At 42.2% G+C, this 16903-nt stretch overlaps 2 protein-coding genes across 2 annotated transcripts; one reads left to right on the top strand and one right to left on the bottom strand.

The window, feature by feature from the left end:
• The first annotated feature begins 3014 nt into the window (after positions 1–3014).
• Positions 3015–8983, top strand: LOC125888398 (TRPM8 channel-associated factor homolog). Its single transcript, XM_049575744.1, has 12 exons — positions 3015–3087; positions 3296–4056; positions 4176–4389; positions 4656–4938; positions 5228–5526; positions 5684–5858; positions 6001–6095; positions 6629–6839; positions 7048–7284; positions 7455–7678; positions 7876–7989; positions 8444–8983. The coding sequence occupies exons 2-12, from the start codon at positions 3410–3412 to the stop codon at positions 8693–8695; spliced, it is 2751 nt and encodes a 916-aa protein (XP_049431701.1). The 5' UTR covers positions 3015–3087; positions 3296–3409; the 3' UTR covers positions 8696–8983.
• A 17-nt stretch (positions 8984–9000) lies between these two features.
• Positions 9001–16655, bottom strand: si:dkey-243k1.3 (endonuclease domain-containing 1 protein-like). The gene is made up of 6 exons (XM_049575746.1): positions 16628–16655; positions 16350–16466; positions 16168–16268; positions 15847–15961; positions 11350–11506; positions 9001–9628 (listed from the first exon to the last, which is right to left on the bottom strand). The coding sequence occupies exons 2-6, from the start codon at positions 16425–16427 to the stop codon at positions 9237–9239; spliced, it is 843 nt and encodes a 280-aa protein (XP_049431703.1). The 5' UTR covers positions 16428–16466; positions 16628–16655; the 3' UTR covers positions 9001–9236.
• Positions 16656–16903: the final 248 nt, after the last annotated feature.

The raw sequence follows: 16903 nt of genomic DNA, 5'->3' as shown, positions 1-16903 counted from the left end.
TTTACTTCTTTAAAATGTTCTGATGCAATCAGATTTTCCTTGAACTTTCACAACTCATAGCACATGAAGTGTACAGCTTATATGAAAATACATATGAAACAATGCAGTACAAGAAGTTTTTCAGGCTGTCAATGGAGGGAACATCCACTTTGTCTGCCGGAGACCAGCATGAAATACAGCAAATGAAATGTGGAATCATTGCATTCAGATAACCCTGGATGCCTAAATAGCGAATAACTTTCCAATATAATAGTTTGTCATTGAGTGAGCCACAGAGGACAGCATACACTCCAGCTGTTTTCACAGTCTGAGTTGTACTCTCCCTGAAAGAAGTCGAATCTTGTGTAAAATCAATGGCATGCAACTTAAGGTGAATATACTATATTTGATATGGACCTTGAGTGCTGAGCCTTTATACTAATTTCAATAAAACTAAAACGAGAAAAAGTGAACTTCAATTTCCTTTTGCTGGAGTCAGTTCCCCTCTTGGGAACCAAAACGCACTCCAAAGTGCCCTCCTGGGAGCCAAAATGTGCTAAAATGCCCTCCTGGGAGCCAAAACGCACGCTAAAGTGCCCTCTTGGCAGCCAAAATGTGCGCTAAAGTGCCCTCTTGGCAGCCAAAATGTCCTCCTGGGAGCCAAAAAAACGTACTAAAGTGCCCTCTTGGGAAACGAAACGCACGCTTAAGTGCCCTTGTGGGAGCCAAAACACACTAAAGTGCCCTCTTGACAGCCAAAATGCCCTCCTGGGAGCCAAAACGCACGCTAAAGTGCCCTCCTGGGAGGGGAGGACCCCCAGACCCCCCCAGGGATTTATTTCTTTCATACATGCTGATCCTAACTACAAACTAACTTGAGTAGTCTGTCTAGTTAGCCTGTTTTAAGGCTATATAATGTGCCATTTGTATAACATAAACATGTCTAAAGTGCCCTCGAAAACACGCGGAACTTAGTGCCCTCTTCAGTGGCTGTATGTGCCCTTTGTTTTCTTTTCGCCCCTGCCCTTCAAAAAGTCTGTGCACGCCACTGGCTGGAGTTTGGTTGATGTCTAGATGCTTTGTCTAAGAGAACAAGTTTGAGAAAAGGGGGCTATACTGAGAAAAGTAAAACACGATACTGCAAATGTGACATATTTCACATGGTTACAAACCACTCATTTACTTCTGCTATTCTAAAGAGTTCACAAAGGTTTCACTAAGTGAGAAGTGTCTACGTAATGTCTGCTGTCCCGCATGCACACATATTCATGTTGTGATTGGCACAGTAAAATAATACAAACAGTACAGTTATTAAAAAGCATTTATATTTTATTTTCATTTATACTATTTATACTTATTCAGCTGTATATGTGTGTATGTGCATAAGCCACATGAATTACAATGACCTTACTGTTTCAGTGCGTTTTCTCCAAAAACAAGCATCATTTTTATAATAATTCAAATTTTTTATTTGATTATTTATTTCAAGCATTTTTTTTTTAAAGAATATATTGTGGAAAAAAAATCCTAATAAGCAGATTAACAATCATGAATAGACTTACAATGAGAAACATAAATTAACATTTCATGTCCGAAAAGTGAGTAAGTAAAATGTATTTGTATAGCACTTCTCACAGCGAGAACTCACAAAGTGCTTCACAGGATTAAAACACAAACCAAGAATACATACATACAAACCTACAGAGACACAAAATGAAACAGCAGTTGTTGCAAAACTAAATGACTTAAGACAAGTTGAAGAATGCCTGCCTGTACAGGTAGGTTTTAAAGTGCTTCTTGAAAACTTGACAACAGATGCTGCGACTCTCAAAGTCTGTGGGAGGGCATTCCACAATCTGGGCACAATGGACTCAAAGGACCGGTCACCTCTAGTTCTGAGCATAGTGCAAGGAACTGCCAACAGGCTGTGATCAGCCGACCTAAGTGTCCTACTAGGAGCGTATACATGAAGCAAGTAAGACAGATACTCAGGTGCGTGACCATGAAGGGCTCTATATGTTAAAACAAGGATTTTGAACTGATCCTAAAGCTGACAGGAAGCCAGTGTAGGGAGGCCAGGACAGGAGTAATATGGCAGTTTTTGGATGATTTGGTAAACAGCCTGGCAGCGGCATTCTGCACCAGTTGAAGGCGATCTACAGAAGTTGACTGAGACACATGAAAAGAGAATTGCAGTGATCCAGATGTGATGACACAAAGGCATGAGTGATCATTTCCAGTTCCACATGTGATACAACAGATTTCAGTTCATGTACAGGTCAACGCATGGATGTGCTTATTAAAGTGCATGGCCTGGTCAAAAATGACTCAGAGATTTCTCAGGTTAGAGTGGATATTTGAATTCAGGGACCCAATACAGCTAGCCACCTTAGAAGCAGTACAGTCAGGAGTGACAATAAGGACCTCGGTCTTAGCAGCATTAAGCTGGAGGAAATTGTTGACCATCAAGTCATTAATTGCAGACAAACAGTCATGCAGTACATTCAGACTGTCAGGATTAAAAGAAAAATATCAAGTAGTAGGAAGACACTTGACTAGCCCTACCTCCCAGGCCCAAGCTATACTAATACATCATGAATCAAACTATCACATAAATACACTCTCCTCACTATCAGTCAACCACACATTTACACCACTGCACCTCTTAAAACCTGATAACCACTATTACCTTTTCATAAAACAAATACAAACATACGAATTGAGAATACTGACAACAGTGTCACCCTGAGTGCACTCCCAGCAGACATTGTGTAAACAGTTCTCTCTTAGCAAACCAGTTCTTCAGAATCACAGAGGCAAAGTATGTTACTGTAATATTCTGAAATACATTAAAATGACAACATTGTGGTTACTTTTCCCCAGTAAGTTCCTCTTTCCAGGATGTTGGCGGGTCAAGTGGCCAATCTACCTGATCTCATCCATCCTCTCTTTTCACTCAAGTCCCTCCCCTTATTCTCTGTCAATTTTCCTTTAAATAGTCCTCCATGTCCTGCTCTCTCACTGTCTTTCTTTAATCTGGTCAGACAGTGTTTTGTTTGGGAAAACTGCTGTGCCTCGATCCAATTATTTGACCAAATTAACTTTCAGGTAAAGACCAGTGTTTGTTTTATTTCTGTAGTTTTTGGATTAAATTTAAACCTACAAACTCTTGATCTTTAATGGATCGACAACTGCTGATTTGTATTTTTTTCCATTTCTGAACCAATTGTAGACATTTTAACAATTTATCTTTATTGTTGTAAATGTGTCAAACAGTTTATGTTAAACTCTGTTAATAATCTTTCTGTTCCCACAGGACAGCCTGACTGACACATCACACCTCTGTACAACTGTTTACTTTCACTCATTAACGTGATTTAAATCTGTTCCACCTTCTTCATCCAACCTTCCAAGCATTACTTGTTTCATCATGTCCACTCAGCCCACCCAGTCCTACCACAATGGGGCATACATGTCCCTGATGAAAGGTTTGAAGGAGCTGGACCTCCGGGGCTCCAGTGTTCCCTGTGACCTGGTGCTAACTGGAAACGATGCCTTTCCTTTAGCAATCAACAGCCAGGGCCAGGTCCTGATGGCAGCCTCTCTGTTTGGCCGTGGGAGGGTTGTGGTCCTGGGGCATGAAGCCTACCTGTCCACCTTTCCTGCTCTGGTAGAGAATGCTCTGACCTGGCTGAGAGGAGATGGCTCTGACAACCTGTCTGTGGGGGTCCAACAAAACAGCAAGGCAGTTGCTGATAACCTCAGCAAGTCTAACTTCCAAGCCAAAGTTGTTGAGGCCTTCAGTGACAAAGTGGGGCTTGGTGTGTATGTGACAGATGCCTACAGTGTGGGTGCAGATGTGAAGGAGCTGGTGGCATTTCTGAAAGCTGGAGGAGGAGTGCTGATAGCGGGGCAGGCATGGCACTGGGCTTCAACTCATCCTAAAGAGAACACAGTTCTACAATTCCCAGGGAATAAAGTGTCTGGTGTGGCAGGGATCTACTTCTCTACAGATTATGGGAATGCAGAGATCATACCTGTCCACCCTCAGATCCCATCCTCATGGAAGACTCTACGGTAAGTGTATATTCCTCTTTCATGTTTGTGACTGAATCTAAATAGTTTGTAGTTTGTTCTCCTGTTTCACCCATCTCCCCCTGTGTGTCTCTCTATCCCTCTGCTTTTCTCTAATACAGTCTTGGAAAAAATTTTGAAGATGACCTGGAGTTCTTACTCCAGGGGGTTTCAGAGTTTGACTGGGCAGATGCCCTGTCATCTGAGGTTCTGGTCCACGGACCACTGGCCTTCCCCATTGGTACCACTGAGGATGGAAGGGTGTTCCTGGCAGGAGGCTACTATGGGAAGGGACGAGTCATTGTGATCGGACATGAAGCACTTCTGACAGTAGAGGTGCAGTCTGAATGAATGGTCTTACAATGTCTTTAAATGAACAGAAAAGTCTGTCTTGAGTTAAATTAGGCACAGAATGAAAATCTCCTCGTGTGTATTGTGTATTAGGTGTGAATACAGTATGTCATGTCTTTCCTAAAATCTTTACTTAAGGCTACTTGTGGCTGGTTATCTGTAGTGTGCTAAATTAATCTTACATTCTGTTCTGCCAAACCATTTGACATCATTAACTACTGTCTCTTTTGAAATGCTTCTTTTCATTACAGAAACTGGCTCCATTTTGGACCAGTGCCGTTGATTGGTTGGACCAGGGCCGGAAGGGGGTCGTTGGTGTTGTGCCAAACCTCAGACTTGCCAGCAAGTCCGGGTTGAAGCATGAGGAGACAATGTTCAGGAAAGACCTGAGTGTATTTGGGTGTACAGTATGGAGCAATGGTGATGCAGAGGAAATCCAAGACTTTGTAGCACAGGGAGGAGGCCTGCTGATTGGAGGGCACACTTGGTACTGGACGTACACACATTCTGGAAACCCTATGACGGAAACCACAGGTATGATAATGCAGACCAAGAGTTGATGATATAAGATAATGGATGTTTGCTTTGACACTTATCAAGCACAAGCCTGCCAATTCAGACCCATATAATGACTTCCACTGTGCTAAGACAGCAACACATTTGCACTGTCTAATTTAATTGAATATAGACACAACTTAGGCTATTTTGGTTTCGTTGAATGTTGATTCCACAGTTCATTTGACCTGATCTTTAAAACCGTAACCATAAAAGATGGACCATTCGACCCAGTAGATAAAGTCAGACTTGTTGAACTGTGTTTCAGGGAACAAGATCTTGAACAAAATGGGCTTGAGCCTGACACCAAACACAATTGGAGGAGGTTCCTACAAGGCTCCTGTGCCAAGCCAGGCCATGAAGGACACTGGACACTTCCGCCAACGTCTACGCCGTTTTGCTGCTGATGTTATCCAGGGTGACAAACTTTCCAAGCATGAGGAGGACGACCTTAAAAAACTGGCCGTGGAGTGTGACTACTTCTTGAAGCTGGAGGCTCATGACAGCTACTCCTACAATCATGTGCTGTCCATCCTCACTGACATGTTGAAGTCTGGCATGAAACCGGTGAGCAGTGAATTACTTTATGTTATGTGTGTTTTGAGTATGTATATAAAGAGGGTGCATCTGCTCTATCAAACAAGTCATAATAAGTACTGCAGGCTACTGTATAAGACAACAAACAGATCTGTTTTATAATCATTCATATACACTTTATTTCAAGGTGAGTGAGAAGAACCCTGTGAAGAGTCCCAGAGATCACCTGCTCCTCAGTTTGGGGACAAAGGCATATAAAGTGTCCCCAGATCGTGATGCTCTCCTGCCGTACCTCATCGAGGTGGGCCCTCCGATGCCTATCATGGAAAACCAAAGTATCAGGATTAATGCCAACACAGCAGGTCAGTTGTTGTGAACAACTGTGCAAGATGATTATGTGATAAACATGCAGACCTGTAATTTATCAAAAAGGATAGATAAAATCTCTCTTGAGCCTTATATGCCCCTCTGAGTGTAACGTTTGCTGCTCTGTATGTGTGTCAGGAGGGGCCGAGTGGATCAGCACAGGTCTGTACCTCTCTCCTGGTATGAAGACTGAGATCACCATACCAGCAAACATCGTCAACAAGAGCTGGCAGGTACAGTGCACAAAATACAATATTTGATCAGTTCATGATGTGTTTGTCAATGTTCTGCTAATTCAGACTACCAAGTGAAGTCCATTCTGTCAATATAGCCCAAAATAACAATTTTATCTCAAAGGGCTTTATAATCTGTACAGTAACACTACCTTTTACTCATTTATATTGAGTAAGACATTAATCAGTGATATATATCAATACCAGACATATCATTAAATTAAAATATCAATATTCTGATCAACCCTTTTACATTGCATGGACATTATATGAGTTGTTTAAACTTTAACAAGCCTTTATAAGGAAAGTCGCTGCAAGATATCAAAGATTTATGTGACAGCTTTAAAACGAAAGGTTTTTTCCTTTAACCTCTAAAACCTATTTTCTCTCTGTGTTCTCATCTCACATACTGTCCCACATGCCTCCAGTGCTATTCTGTCCATTTTTATGTCCATTGACATCTATGGAAAAATCAAGCAGACTTTTCCTAAAGGTTTTCAAAGCAATAAGTCATTATTCCATTTCCTCATCAGATCCAGATAGGCTGTCAATCAGACCACCTGGGTCATGCAGAGTTAAAGAGAGCACCATCTGTGGTTGAGCGATTCGCTGTTACTGCAGAGAAGATGCAGGTGTGGAACTTGTGGGGGGGGCTCATCTACCTGGTGGCTCCACCCAACACAAAGGTGGAGGGGGCAGAGGTGATAGTGCAGAAAGCTATAGCTGCTCCCTATTACAAGTCTGGTGAGTGTCGCTGTCTGCTCATGCTCCACAAATGTCTGTGTGAACAATGTAATGCATATCATGCGGCAGTTATGACCCTGTTTGCTGCCTGGGAACCAGGTTCCTGGTCCTGTTTGTACGTTCTATTTTTTCCAATATATTGACAGCCCATGGTTCGATTAATCTGTTTTTAATTTCACCCCCACCAACACCCACCTGTTTACTTCAGGTGTTACAACAGCAGCTGAATGGTCGTCGCTGCGCACAGCTCCCGCACCCTGGGCAGAGTTGGAGTGTGACAACATCATCATAAGTGCACCGTCAGATTTTGTTCGAGGCCTGGAGCACCCTGAAAAGGTGGCAGCGGTATGGGATGAGATCATGAAAGGCGTCACTGACCTGGCTGCCATACCACAGAAATTGCCACGCAAAGAACGCTTTGTGGCAGATGTGCAGATTTCTGCTGGTAAGTGTGTTTTGCTGTCACATTCTCACACATTCAGTCAGCTGCATTTCTCAGCCACATGTGCTGTAATGGTGAGAATGGTGGGTCTGTTATTTGAACCCTTAAAACTATTTATAAATGAATAAGATTTAAGTCATGGATCCTGTGTGCTTACTGTTCTCTCCATCCAGGTCTGATGCATTCAGGCTATCCTGTCATGATGCACACATATACTGTAAGTGAGGTGTTCAGAGTAGGTGATGACAGGACTGTGGTCCTGTGGGGTGAAATTCATGAACTGGGACACAACCAGCAGAGAGACCCCTGGGAGTTCAGACCACACACCGGAGAGGCCACAAACAACCTGTGGTCGGTGTATGTCCATGAAGAGGTGCTGGGGATCAACAGGGAAAAGGTAATCAGTCAGTTTTGCTTTGGCCAAATGACCAGGCCCAGAAAAGCCAGGTTTCTAAGTGTCATTGTGTATTGTGACACATTTTTATATTAACAGACAACCACTATTTATCTCTTTTTGTGATCACATGTTTCTCAGTTCTGCTATTTCCCCTCAGTTAACATTATAATATAATGAGTGCTATGTCTTCAATGCAGGCTCATCCAGCTATGATCGCAACAGAACGGAAGAACACTGTAGACAATTATGTCAAAGGGGGCAGAAAACTCAGCGACTGGCATGTGTGGACGGCCCTGGAGACATATCTGCAGGTAAAAGAGAATTACTGTATTTCAAAAGAAACCTGGTGAGGAAAGTTTGTGGAGAAACAGCCTCTCTGCTCTTAACCTGGGTGTTCTTTGGTCACTGGAATTCTGCGCTCATGATGGATGGTCCATAATGAACATCACGTTCAGGCATAAGGTGTAAACGGGTTGTAGGGCTGACTGTGGAACATCTTGCCAAGATGTCTTCAACATTTATTTTTCTGAAGAGGTCTTTTGTGTTGGACAAGAAGAATTTTAATCTGGTCCCGCTTGTTAAAGATGACATAATTATTAAGTTCATCTATCAGTCCAATAGTTGTTCAGATATCTCACTCTGGACTGAGCCCCATTGTCATGTGGATAAAGTTGCCTCTTATGACTTTCCTGTTTTTCTCTCATTAACTTCCATCAATCTACTGTCTAGTCACATTGTCTTCGACCTCTGTCTCCTTCCATGTAGCTCCAGGAAAAGTTTGGTTGGGATGCCTTCAAGAAGGTGTTTGCTGCCTACCACAAGATAAGCAACTACCCCAGTGACAACGAGGGAAAGATGAACCTGTACGCTGAGACCTTCTCCCAGATTGTTGGGAAGAACCTGACTGGGTTCTTCAAAGCCTGGGGCTGGCCCATAGCCACAGCCACTGAGGAGAAACTCTCCAACCTGCCTCGCTGGAGTGACCACCCCATGGCTAAATATGACAAGAGCAACTGAGGAGAAACTCTCCAACCTGCCTTGCTGGAGTGACCACCCCATGCTTAAATATGACAAAAAATTTAAACTGTAGCTGATTAAAAGTGCAGAGAGATGGGTGTTAGTTTGGGATGTAATCATAATACACTGGGGTTAGGGTTAGAGACACATTGCTTCTTGGATGGAATACTGTAATCCTAAAGGAGTGGCTCAGCTCAAAAAACATGACCGTTGATTTTGTGTTTGTAAGACAGACACTTACTGTGTTTTCAGTTGTGTATGTTGCTATTTGCCTTTATGCCAATAAAAAAGACACAAGCAAACAGTCACTGTGTCACTCTGTTCTTTATTTTCATTCCTGATTTTGTGGTTGAATAATAAAATAATAAGGGATATATTAGTGTTAAAACTTAAAACTGTTGACAACTCAATTTGTTTTTACTGTATTACCACGCTTGAATCAATGCTTTAAAAAAAAAATCTTTGTGGTTATACAAATGTCATGTAATATTAAAGGTCAATGGCCCCTAAAATTCCTCTTTCATTGTCTATTTGTCATCTTTTATACCCGACAGTTGTTGTAAAACAGCTCCCCTACTGGCTGATTGGAGAACTGCTGGAGAAATTCTCCCAGTTCATCCAAAGAGAGCTTCTCCACCCAGTTGTCCTCTGTGTTCCTCGCTGTGGCACCACCGCTGTGAATCGGTCTGCCATTGTTGTCGACGCAGCAGTAGGCATTCCATAGATATTCTGGGATGTTGACACGCTTCACGTTGTTTTTCACGATCCAGTTGTCAGCAGAGGGAACGGCTCCAACCAGCACGTAGGCCTTGGAGCATTTTTCCCTGAAAAGGTCAGTGAGCTGGGACTCGTGGATCCTCCAGGCGTTCTGGTTCAGCTTGGGGTTCTGAGGAACCACGTTGGTCAGGGTGAAAGTGGCATTGCGGCTCGGGACTGTGAGAGATAGGAATGGAGAGTTACAGAAAGCTATGCAAGAAAAAAAAATACAGTTTAGTCATGCACACTTTAGTCAACAAAAACTTTATTTCTATTTGCTGTATTGCATGCACCTGAGTGGAAAGTGAGAGAGTACACTTCTCTGCCCTTCCATGCGCCTACATGGAAAGCCTAAGGCAGGGAGAGCAGCAGCAAAGACCCCATGGGAACAGATCAGAGCAGCATTGATGACAATTATCTGTTATCTTGTCTAATACCCTTTCAACATTCAACATTTGCTCACATATTTAATATTTAAAATTGCAAAACTGAGGAAAACCACAAGGTCATGCACAAATGCCATTTTCTAATTTTATTCCCTCATGATAATGATTGTTTTTAATCTTGTGATAACAATCTTTGAGATTATAAAAAATGTAGTGCATGCAGAAAAAGGAATAATTTCACAACAAAAATATTCATATCATGATCTCAAGTGAATAAAACATAAAGTAATTATAAGAAATTCCATTTTGCCTTTGTAAAACCTATAAATATAAAACAGACTTGGCAGCTAATAATTAAGTATGGTCACATATTGTATATGCATGCAACCTCCTCCATTTTATGTTTATGTTATGTTCTCTATGTTTTATTACAAATGCAAAGTCACTTACTCATCACTACTCACTCACTTCTTAATGATGGGGTGGGTTGGACATCACTGACCACTCGCAGACAACAGCACTGTTATTATTTTTATCTATAAAGCAACATTGGGCAAACTTCCATCTGCTCTCTTCTGTGTGTCAGCTCTGGTAGTTACTAGCTACACTCCACCAGGTGGTTTCTTTTTAATGTACCCAGGGTTTTAACAGATCTAGGGAAAAATGTATTTTCCTGTTGTGCACCTTGGACATGGAACAATCTTCAAAAAGATCTAAAATTAGAAACACTTCTATCCATCGATGCATTTAAGGTCACCATAAAGAAACTGGTGAAAGAAATGTGCTTATTTCTATTGAGAGGTCAGTATGTTTGAATTGTTGTTGTTTTATTGTGATTTTTTTTGTATTTTATGTTGCATTTGTTGCATTTTAAATGTTTTTTGATTGGCTGCTACCTCGGCCATGTCTCTCTTGTAAAAGAGATTTTCAATCGCAATGGGACTCCCTGGTTAAATAAAGTTAAATTAAATAAATAAATAAAATGTATCTGCATATGTCCTCTGGCATATAAACTCCTCCTTGCGATTTAAAATTGAGATGAGATTCCAAGTATTTCTCTGGCTGCAGCCTCCCATAGCTGCCCTATGGTTGCTTTGACAACAGATGCCACAGACACCCAATTGACAACACCATAGAAACCAGAAACCATAAAGTAATTCAACCTTCCATGCTTCTGAGTAACAGACTGATGCAAAGATTAGCTATCTGTGACTTTCCCTTCATCCTGTTGTATCACAGCAAAATATGTCTAAAATGCACTTACATATGTGTCTGTGAAATCTGGAAAGTCATGGAAAAAGGTACAGTTTATTATTAACTGGACTAAACATGAAACAAATAAATGAATCCCTCAATTCATTACACTAATTTAAAGCAGTAATCCATTACTTCTCTCAGAGGTCTGTGATACTGTATATCACCCCTGCTGAACTCAACCGACAGCTTTGTGTGGTGGCTGCTGCCACCTACTGACCTCACTCCCAACACTCACCCATTTTCAACCTCCATTACCTGCATGGTGTCCATTGGGGTTGAGGTGACCACGGTCAAAGCCAGAGTGTGTATAGTCCTCATTCAGAGCCTGTTTCTCTCCCAGGTAGACCCCAGGGTGATCTTTACCCAGCCAGTAGCCATCCTTCATCTCTGCTTGCCAGGACATGTCTACCAGCTGTGAAGTAAGACACTCTCAGATTTAAACACATGCAGTTTGTCACTGGGCCTCATATAAAATTGTTTACTGAACGATAGCAATGCAATATGTTTGTGGTTGATTCTTTACAACCCCAATTCTATCAATACAATCATTATTATACTGTACTCTCCATACTTGATCAATAAAAGTAAATACAATAAAAAGATTAAAAGCAATACATGCAAAATACTATTAAGGAGAATCAAGACATAATAAAAGACTGGCTGAAAGATGATTAAAAGATGAATAAAAAGATGACATTACATAAAAGCAAGTGTGATTTTAAGTGATTTAAAGGGGGTGACTGATTCTGCAGGCTTTCACCTTTAGATTTAAGCCCCGACTTGGGGACAGCCAGACGCCACTACCAGGGCCAAAAATCCCATTTCATAGTTGGGGGGACAATAAACAGTAAAATTTTAGAGAATAATTCCAGGGGGGGACAAGGAAAAAAAGTTGTAGCCTGTCTTTTATACAACATCTTTTACCGCAATTTGACTCTTTAATCTTCTCTCTATCTCTCCAACAGGCAGACATAGGACCTTTCTTAGCACTGGCTGAGTCCACCTGCACATGTCCAGATTTAAAACAAAATGATTGAAATCAAATTAACATGTACACAACGACAACAGTCAGGTGCACCGTGCTGTCCAAGGTGCTGAGTGTGTATGGAGCAGAGCAGGTCTCTGTCTCCCCGTGCGCAGTAGTGTGAATATTCATGCTATTAAGTAAAGGGAGAAAACATGTCTCTCATTGTTTAATAGCAGCAAAACAATAAGGCTTCATTCATCAAAGAGAGAAACTCGATCTCTCTCCTTCTCTCCCTCTTTTTGCTCTGGCTCAGGTGTGTGGAATGGATCCTTCATCTCTGGCTGGCTGCAGGAGCAAACCGTTTTGTTTGGGTTTTTTTCGTTTTTTTTTTACCGGCAGTGAGATAAACATTTCCTGCAATTAAACTGGTGAACTGGTTTATAAACAGTGTGCTGTGAGATCTGCCGCTGCGCACCTCAAACCCGTGCGTAATAGTCGCACGCAATAACTGCTCCTTGTCAGTTAGACTGCACGTCATTCATGTTTGTCTTACTGACAGGTGGAGAGCCTACAGATATTAACTACGAGCCGCTCCGCCACTGACTGTTCTTGTCCTTTCCTCTCCCTCTTCTCTCTCTCCTGTCCTCTCTGACTATCACTAAACTCTGGCTTTTGAACAATGCAGGAGAAATGTTGCAGACAGTTTATATTATCAGCCTGGGCCTGGGGCTTGTTGTAACAGTAAATGGGATGTGTTGTAACTTTTGTAAGTTAAACTGTATCTGTGGGTGTACATCTTACCCCGCCCAATGTGGGCAGCCGGGTCCAGCCACACGCTGCTACTGCTGCCAAGCAGCCCGGCCTATTGGAAAGAGTGTGGGATATACCACTACTAGGAATGGGAGGGGGGGACTAAATCTTTTAAGATTTAAATAGCACATTATTGCGCTTTTATAATGAGCACCGCTTACATTGTGCTTTTAATAAATATTACTGCATTGTTCAAAAATTATTAATTGTGTCTCAAATTATTCTAGAGGGGGACAGCTTTACTGAAGGCGGAGTCATGTCCCCCCTGTCCCCCCCGGGATTTCCACCCCTGGAGGATCTAAGGCTACAAAGTGGGTCATGTGGAGTAAACATATCCACCATATAGTTTGGGGCCAAAGCCAGAGGAATTAAAAGTGATCAGTGAGATCTTAAAATCTATTCTAAAACGAACAGGGAGCCAATGGAGGGAAGCCAGAATTGGGTTGATGCAGTATCATCTCTTAAAACCAGAGAGAAGCCCAGCTGCTGAGTTCTGAAGGAGAGAGTTACAATAGTCAAGTCTAGAGAAGGTAAATGTGTAAATGACTTTTTCTGGGTTCTGGGAGTGTTGGTTTAATTTTGGAGACAGTTCTAATTTAGAGGAAGCAGTACTGGACAACTTTTTTGGTATGAGCTTTAATCTGATGACAAGCAAAAACAGCAGTGGCTTTTTGTGTCACCCTATCTCAGGGGAAGGTATGTCTGTGAGTCGTCTGCGTGGTAATGAAACGATACATTGTCATGTTGGATTATTTGACAAAGTGGGAGGGTGTCGGTACCCTTGGCTAAGTCCTGCCCCCTGGACACAGATTGGCCAATCATAACGTAGCATCAGGTGACTCAGACCAGGATCTGTCAACAATACAGCTGTGCTGTATTTCAGGTTTCCTTCATTTCCAGGCTGGTTTTGTGGATTTGGAGCTAAATGTTGTGCCTGGGGCACATTGTGTATACGTTGTGATACTCGTTACCTGGAGAGGTTGGAAAAATATACGTTTCTTCCCTGTTCCAAAACTAAAATCAAACCCTGAAAAGTGTAGGGTTAGCTAGCTAGCTGCTGAAGATATAGCCTACTGAATGTATACACATGCTGCTTTTGCTTTTTGATGATTATAACAGTGAAACAAAGACCGACCCTGCTGTACAGGAACCAGTGAAGGGAAGCAGGGAAACTTGCTGATATTCAACCAGCTGTGTGTCATCACAGTGTGTGCAGATGAACGTTGTTTGACTTCCCCCCCAGAGATCCCTGCCCATCTGTTGGAAGCCAAACATCGTCATCTGCACACATTGTGATGCCACACAGCTGGTTCAGTATCAGTGAAGTTTCCCTTTATATTCATTGTCTTGTGTGGTGATCAGCAGTGATGTGGTGGTTCACTTTTACACTGTGATCTGTAGCCTATAGTTCGGCTTTAGCTTCTAACTATCTTTGTCTTTTTAACCTGTTGTTGCTGCTGAGTCAGTTTGACATCCTGGATATATCCTTCAAACACAGACTGTAGACCCCTCTGTCTGCTTCTCTCTGGAGTCACTCTTTCATTTCTCCAAAAATATGATAATATTTCTTCAGTTTGTTACAGTGTGGGCTACATGCTTACTCTGACAGCTTGACTGAGCATCACAAAGGGGCAGGGCTTAGGGAAAGGTCAAGAGAGTGTGCCAGGGCTGACGTCAAAACCCGGAAGTTTAGCATCGCGCTGGTTCCCGGAATAGAAAGTGAATGCGATTTTTCCATTGCGTTTTGGATTATGTCAGAAAATAAGCTCTGTGGCTAACACAAGTTTATCATACTTACAGGTTTTGTTCAGCGAGATAATCTTCACATATGAACACCTTTCATACCGCATTTGAAGCTTAAATGTGATCGCCAGAAGTAAAAAGCTAACGTTAGGTTTTAACAGACTACATGACTACTCCACGGTCGCATGACTCTTGACGCCACTGCCACTAAGCTTTCAACTGATTTTGGCCGCTTTATTTTAAAAACATTGTATAATGGGGAAATCACACTGTTTAAAGGCGCTGTATGTAAGAATGTGGCCAAAATGGTTACTGCGCTCAAATTCAAAATACTGCCGCAAGTCATGTCCGTGGCAGGGCCGTGTCACCACGTCCTTGATCTTCGGTTTTCCAGCGGACCGTTTGAGCAAGTCCGGCTTCTCTGCTGCTAACGCTGCTGCGAGGATACAGCTGAGGAGAAGCCAGCTGCTCATGCTATGTACTGGGACACTGCTAATGCTCCTTGCCGTGCTGCTGTAGCTCAGTCGTAACTGTAACTGATGCTGAGACTCTACTGACTGCATGACTGGTAGACGGCGGTGGGTGGCGCAACAGGCCAAAACACAAATTCAAAACATAAACATGATTTGTGGACCGCAAAAATTTTTTTTAGATGCAAATATTCTGGCTGTACTATTGTTGGTGGTAAGATCAGTATGTTATATGAACATTATTCCTTAGTCTCTGTGACATATTAGGAGGATTTTACGACTATTTGCTTTAGATTTCTTACATATAGCTCCTTTAAGCTAAATAAGAAGCTGTAATGGTGGACTGCCAGCACTCTCGCCTGTTCGGGGGTGACGACAATTAATGTCCCCGACAGGGTTTGTAGTCGTATTGAGCAACTTGCTAGCAACCACCTTTTTTACGACATGTAAAAGCTTCAAAATTCACAAGTAGGGTATTTACTGACGTGTTTTATGTCGTAGAACAAAACCTGAAACTCGCTTAAGCTTTTGTTAACCACAGACCTTATTTGAGGCATTTTACCAAAATCCCATTCAAAAAACGTATTGACTGTTAGACGAGAGAACCAGAAGTGCTAAAAGCACTAATGGAGTTCGGGGTTTACTGGCACACTCTATTGGACATAAAATTGAACCTTGAGGAACACAACAGGTAATATGAGCAGAAGAGGAGTAAGTACGAATTAAGAACAAAATATACTAAGTGCACCACAGTACACGAACCTGAGGCTCTACAAACCACCTTCTCTCCCTGCCGCCTCCATTGCTGGGCTGGAAATGATAGGCAGAGTAGACAGCAATACGATGGTTGGTGTCGTACAGTGTGGCAAAGTGGTACCTGGTGGTGCAAAGATCAACTATAGTGACTTAGAGATCAGTAGTGTTGCAATGAAAATTGAGGAGTAAGAAATATTAAGTGCTGAAAATGATCAGATTTCCTGAGATTCAAGTGAGTTAAGTACAATACAGTTGGATGAAGTTCACATCATAGTGCCAAATACTGCAGTATAGAGGTCTTAATTCCACTCTCTGCCCTTTCCCTACCTGTTGACGAAGCGCTGACAGAGACGGGCAGCACCAGGTGTAGACGCCCCCCACTCTGGCACCTTCTCCTTATAGAAATACTTCATGCATTCTGGCACATCCTGGGACAAAATAACAAAAGTGAGCCACTTACTTCACACACACAAACAAATTTGAAGTCCCTTAGATTTACAAGGACACACCTCAAAACGTTCCACAACATCTGCATGGACAGAAAAGAGGAGCGAGAGAAGAGCACACAAAGTGACCAAGGTTTGCATCCTGGACAAAACCTCTGCTATCAGGGATTCTTGACTGTCCTGTGGAGTCAAGTAGAAATGAATGAGTACATATTTTATTCAACAAGGCAGTGTATGGTTTAAACACAACCAGTAAACGCAGGTCTCTCTTAGATTAGCCCTACACAGGATCAGTTTGGTCATGCTATCTGTGTTTGTATGTCGTGTGTATTTCCACTCACCTGCTGGTGCGCCAGTCTGCTGCCACAGTCCACACCTGAGCACAAACTGGCTTTTATGTGGGACTTCTCCTCCCCTTTCACCTTGTTCTTCCTCTGCTTTTTTTCTGAACTCCTGTTACCACGTGATGTTTGTGTGTGATGTGGATAACCAAGAGTGGAACAATGATTAAGACAAAGTAGGAGTTTCAGTGGAATTTGTGAAAGAAGTGAGGTAACATCAGTGATAAATTTGGTCCCATATTTGTCATTTTCATAATATTCAGAATACATTTTGAG

Source organism: Epinephelus fuscoguttatus, linkage group LG5, assembly GCF_011397635.1.
Source record: "Epinephelus fuscoguttatus linkage group LG5, E.fuscoguttatus.final_Chr_v1".
NCBI lineage: Eukaryota > Metazoa > Chordata > Actinopteri > Perciformes > Serranidae > Epinephelus > Epinephelus fuscoguttatus.
The sequence above is the reverse complement of the archived record's forward strand: the minus strand, read 5'-3'. Positions and strand labels throughout refer to the sequence as shown.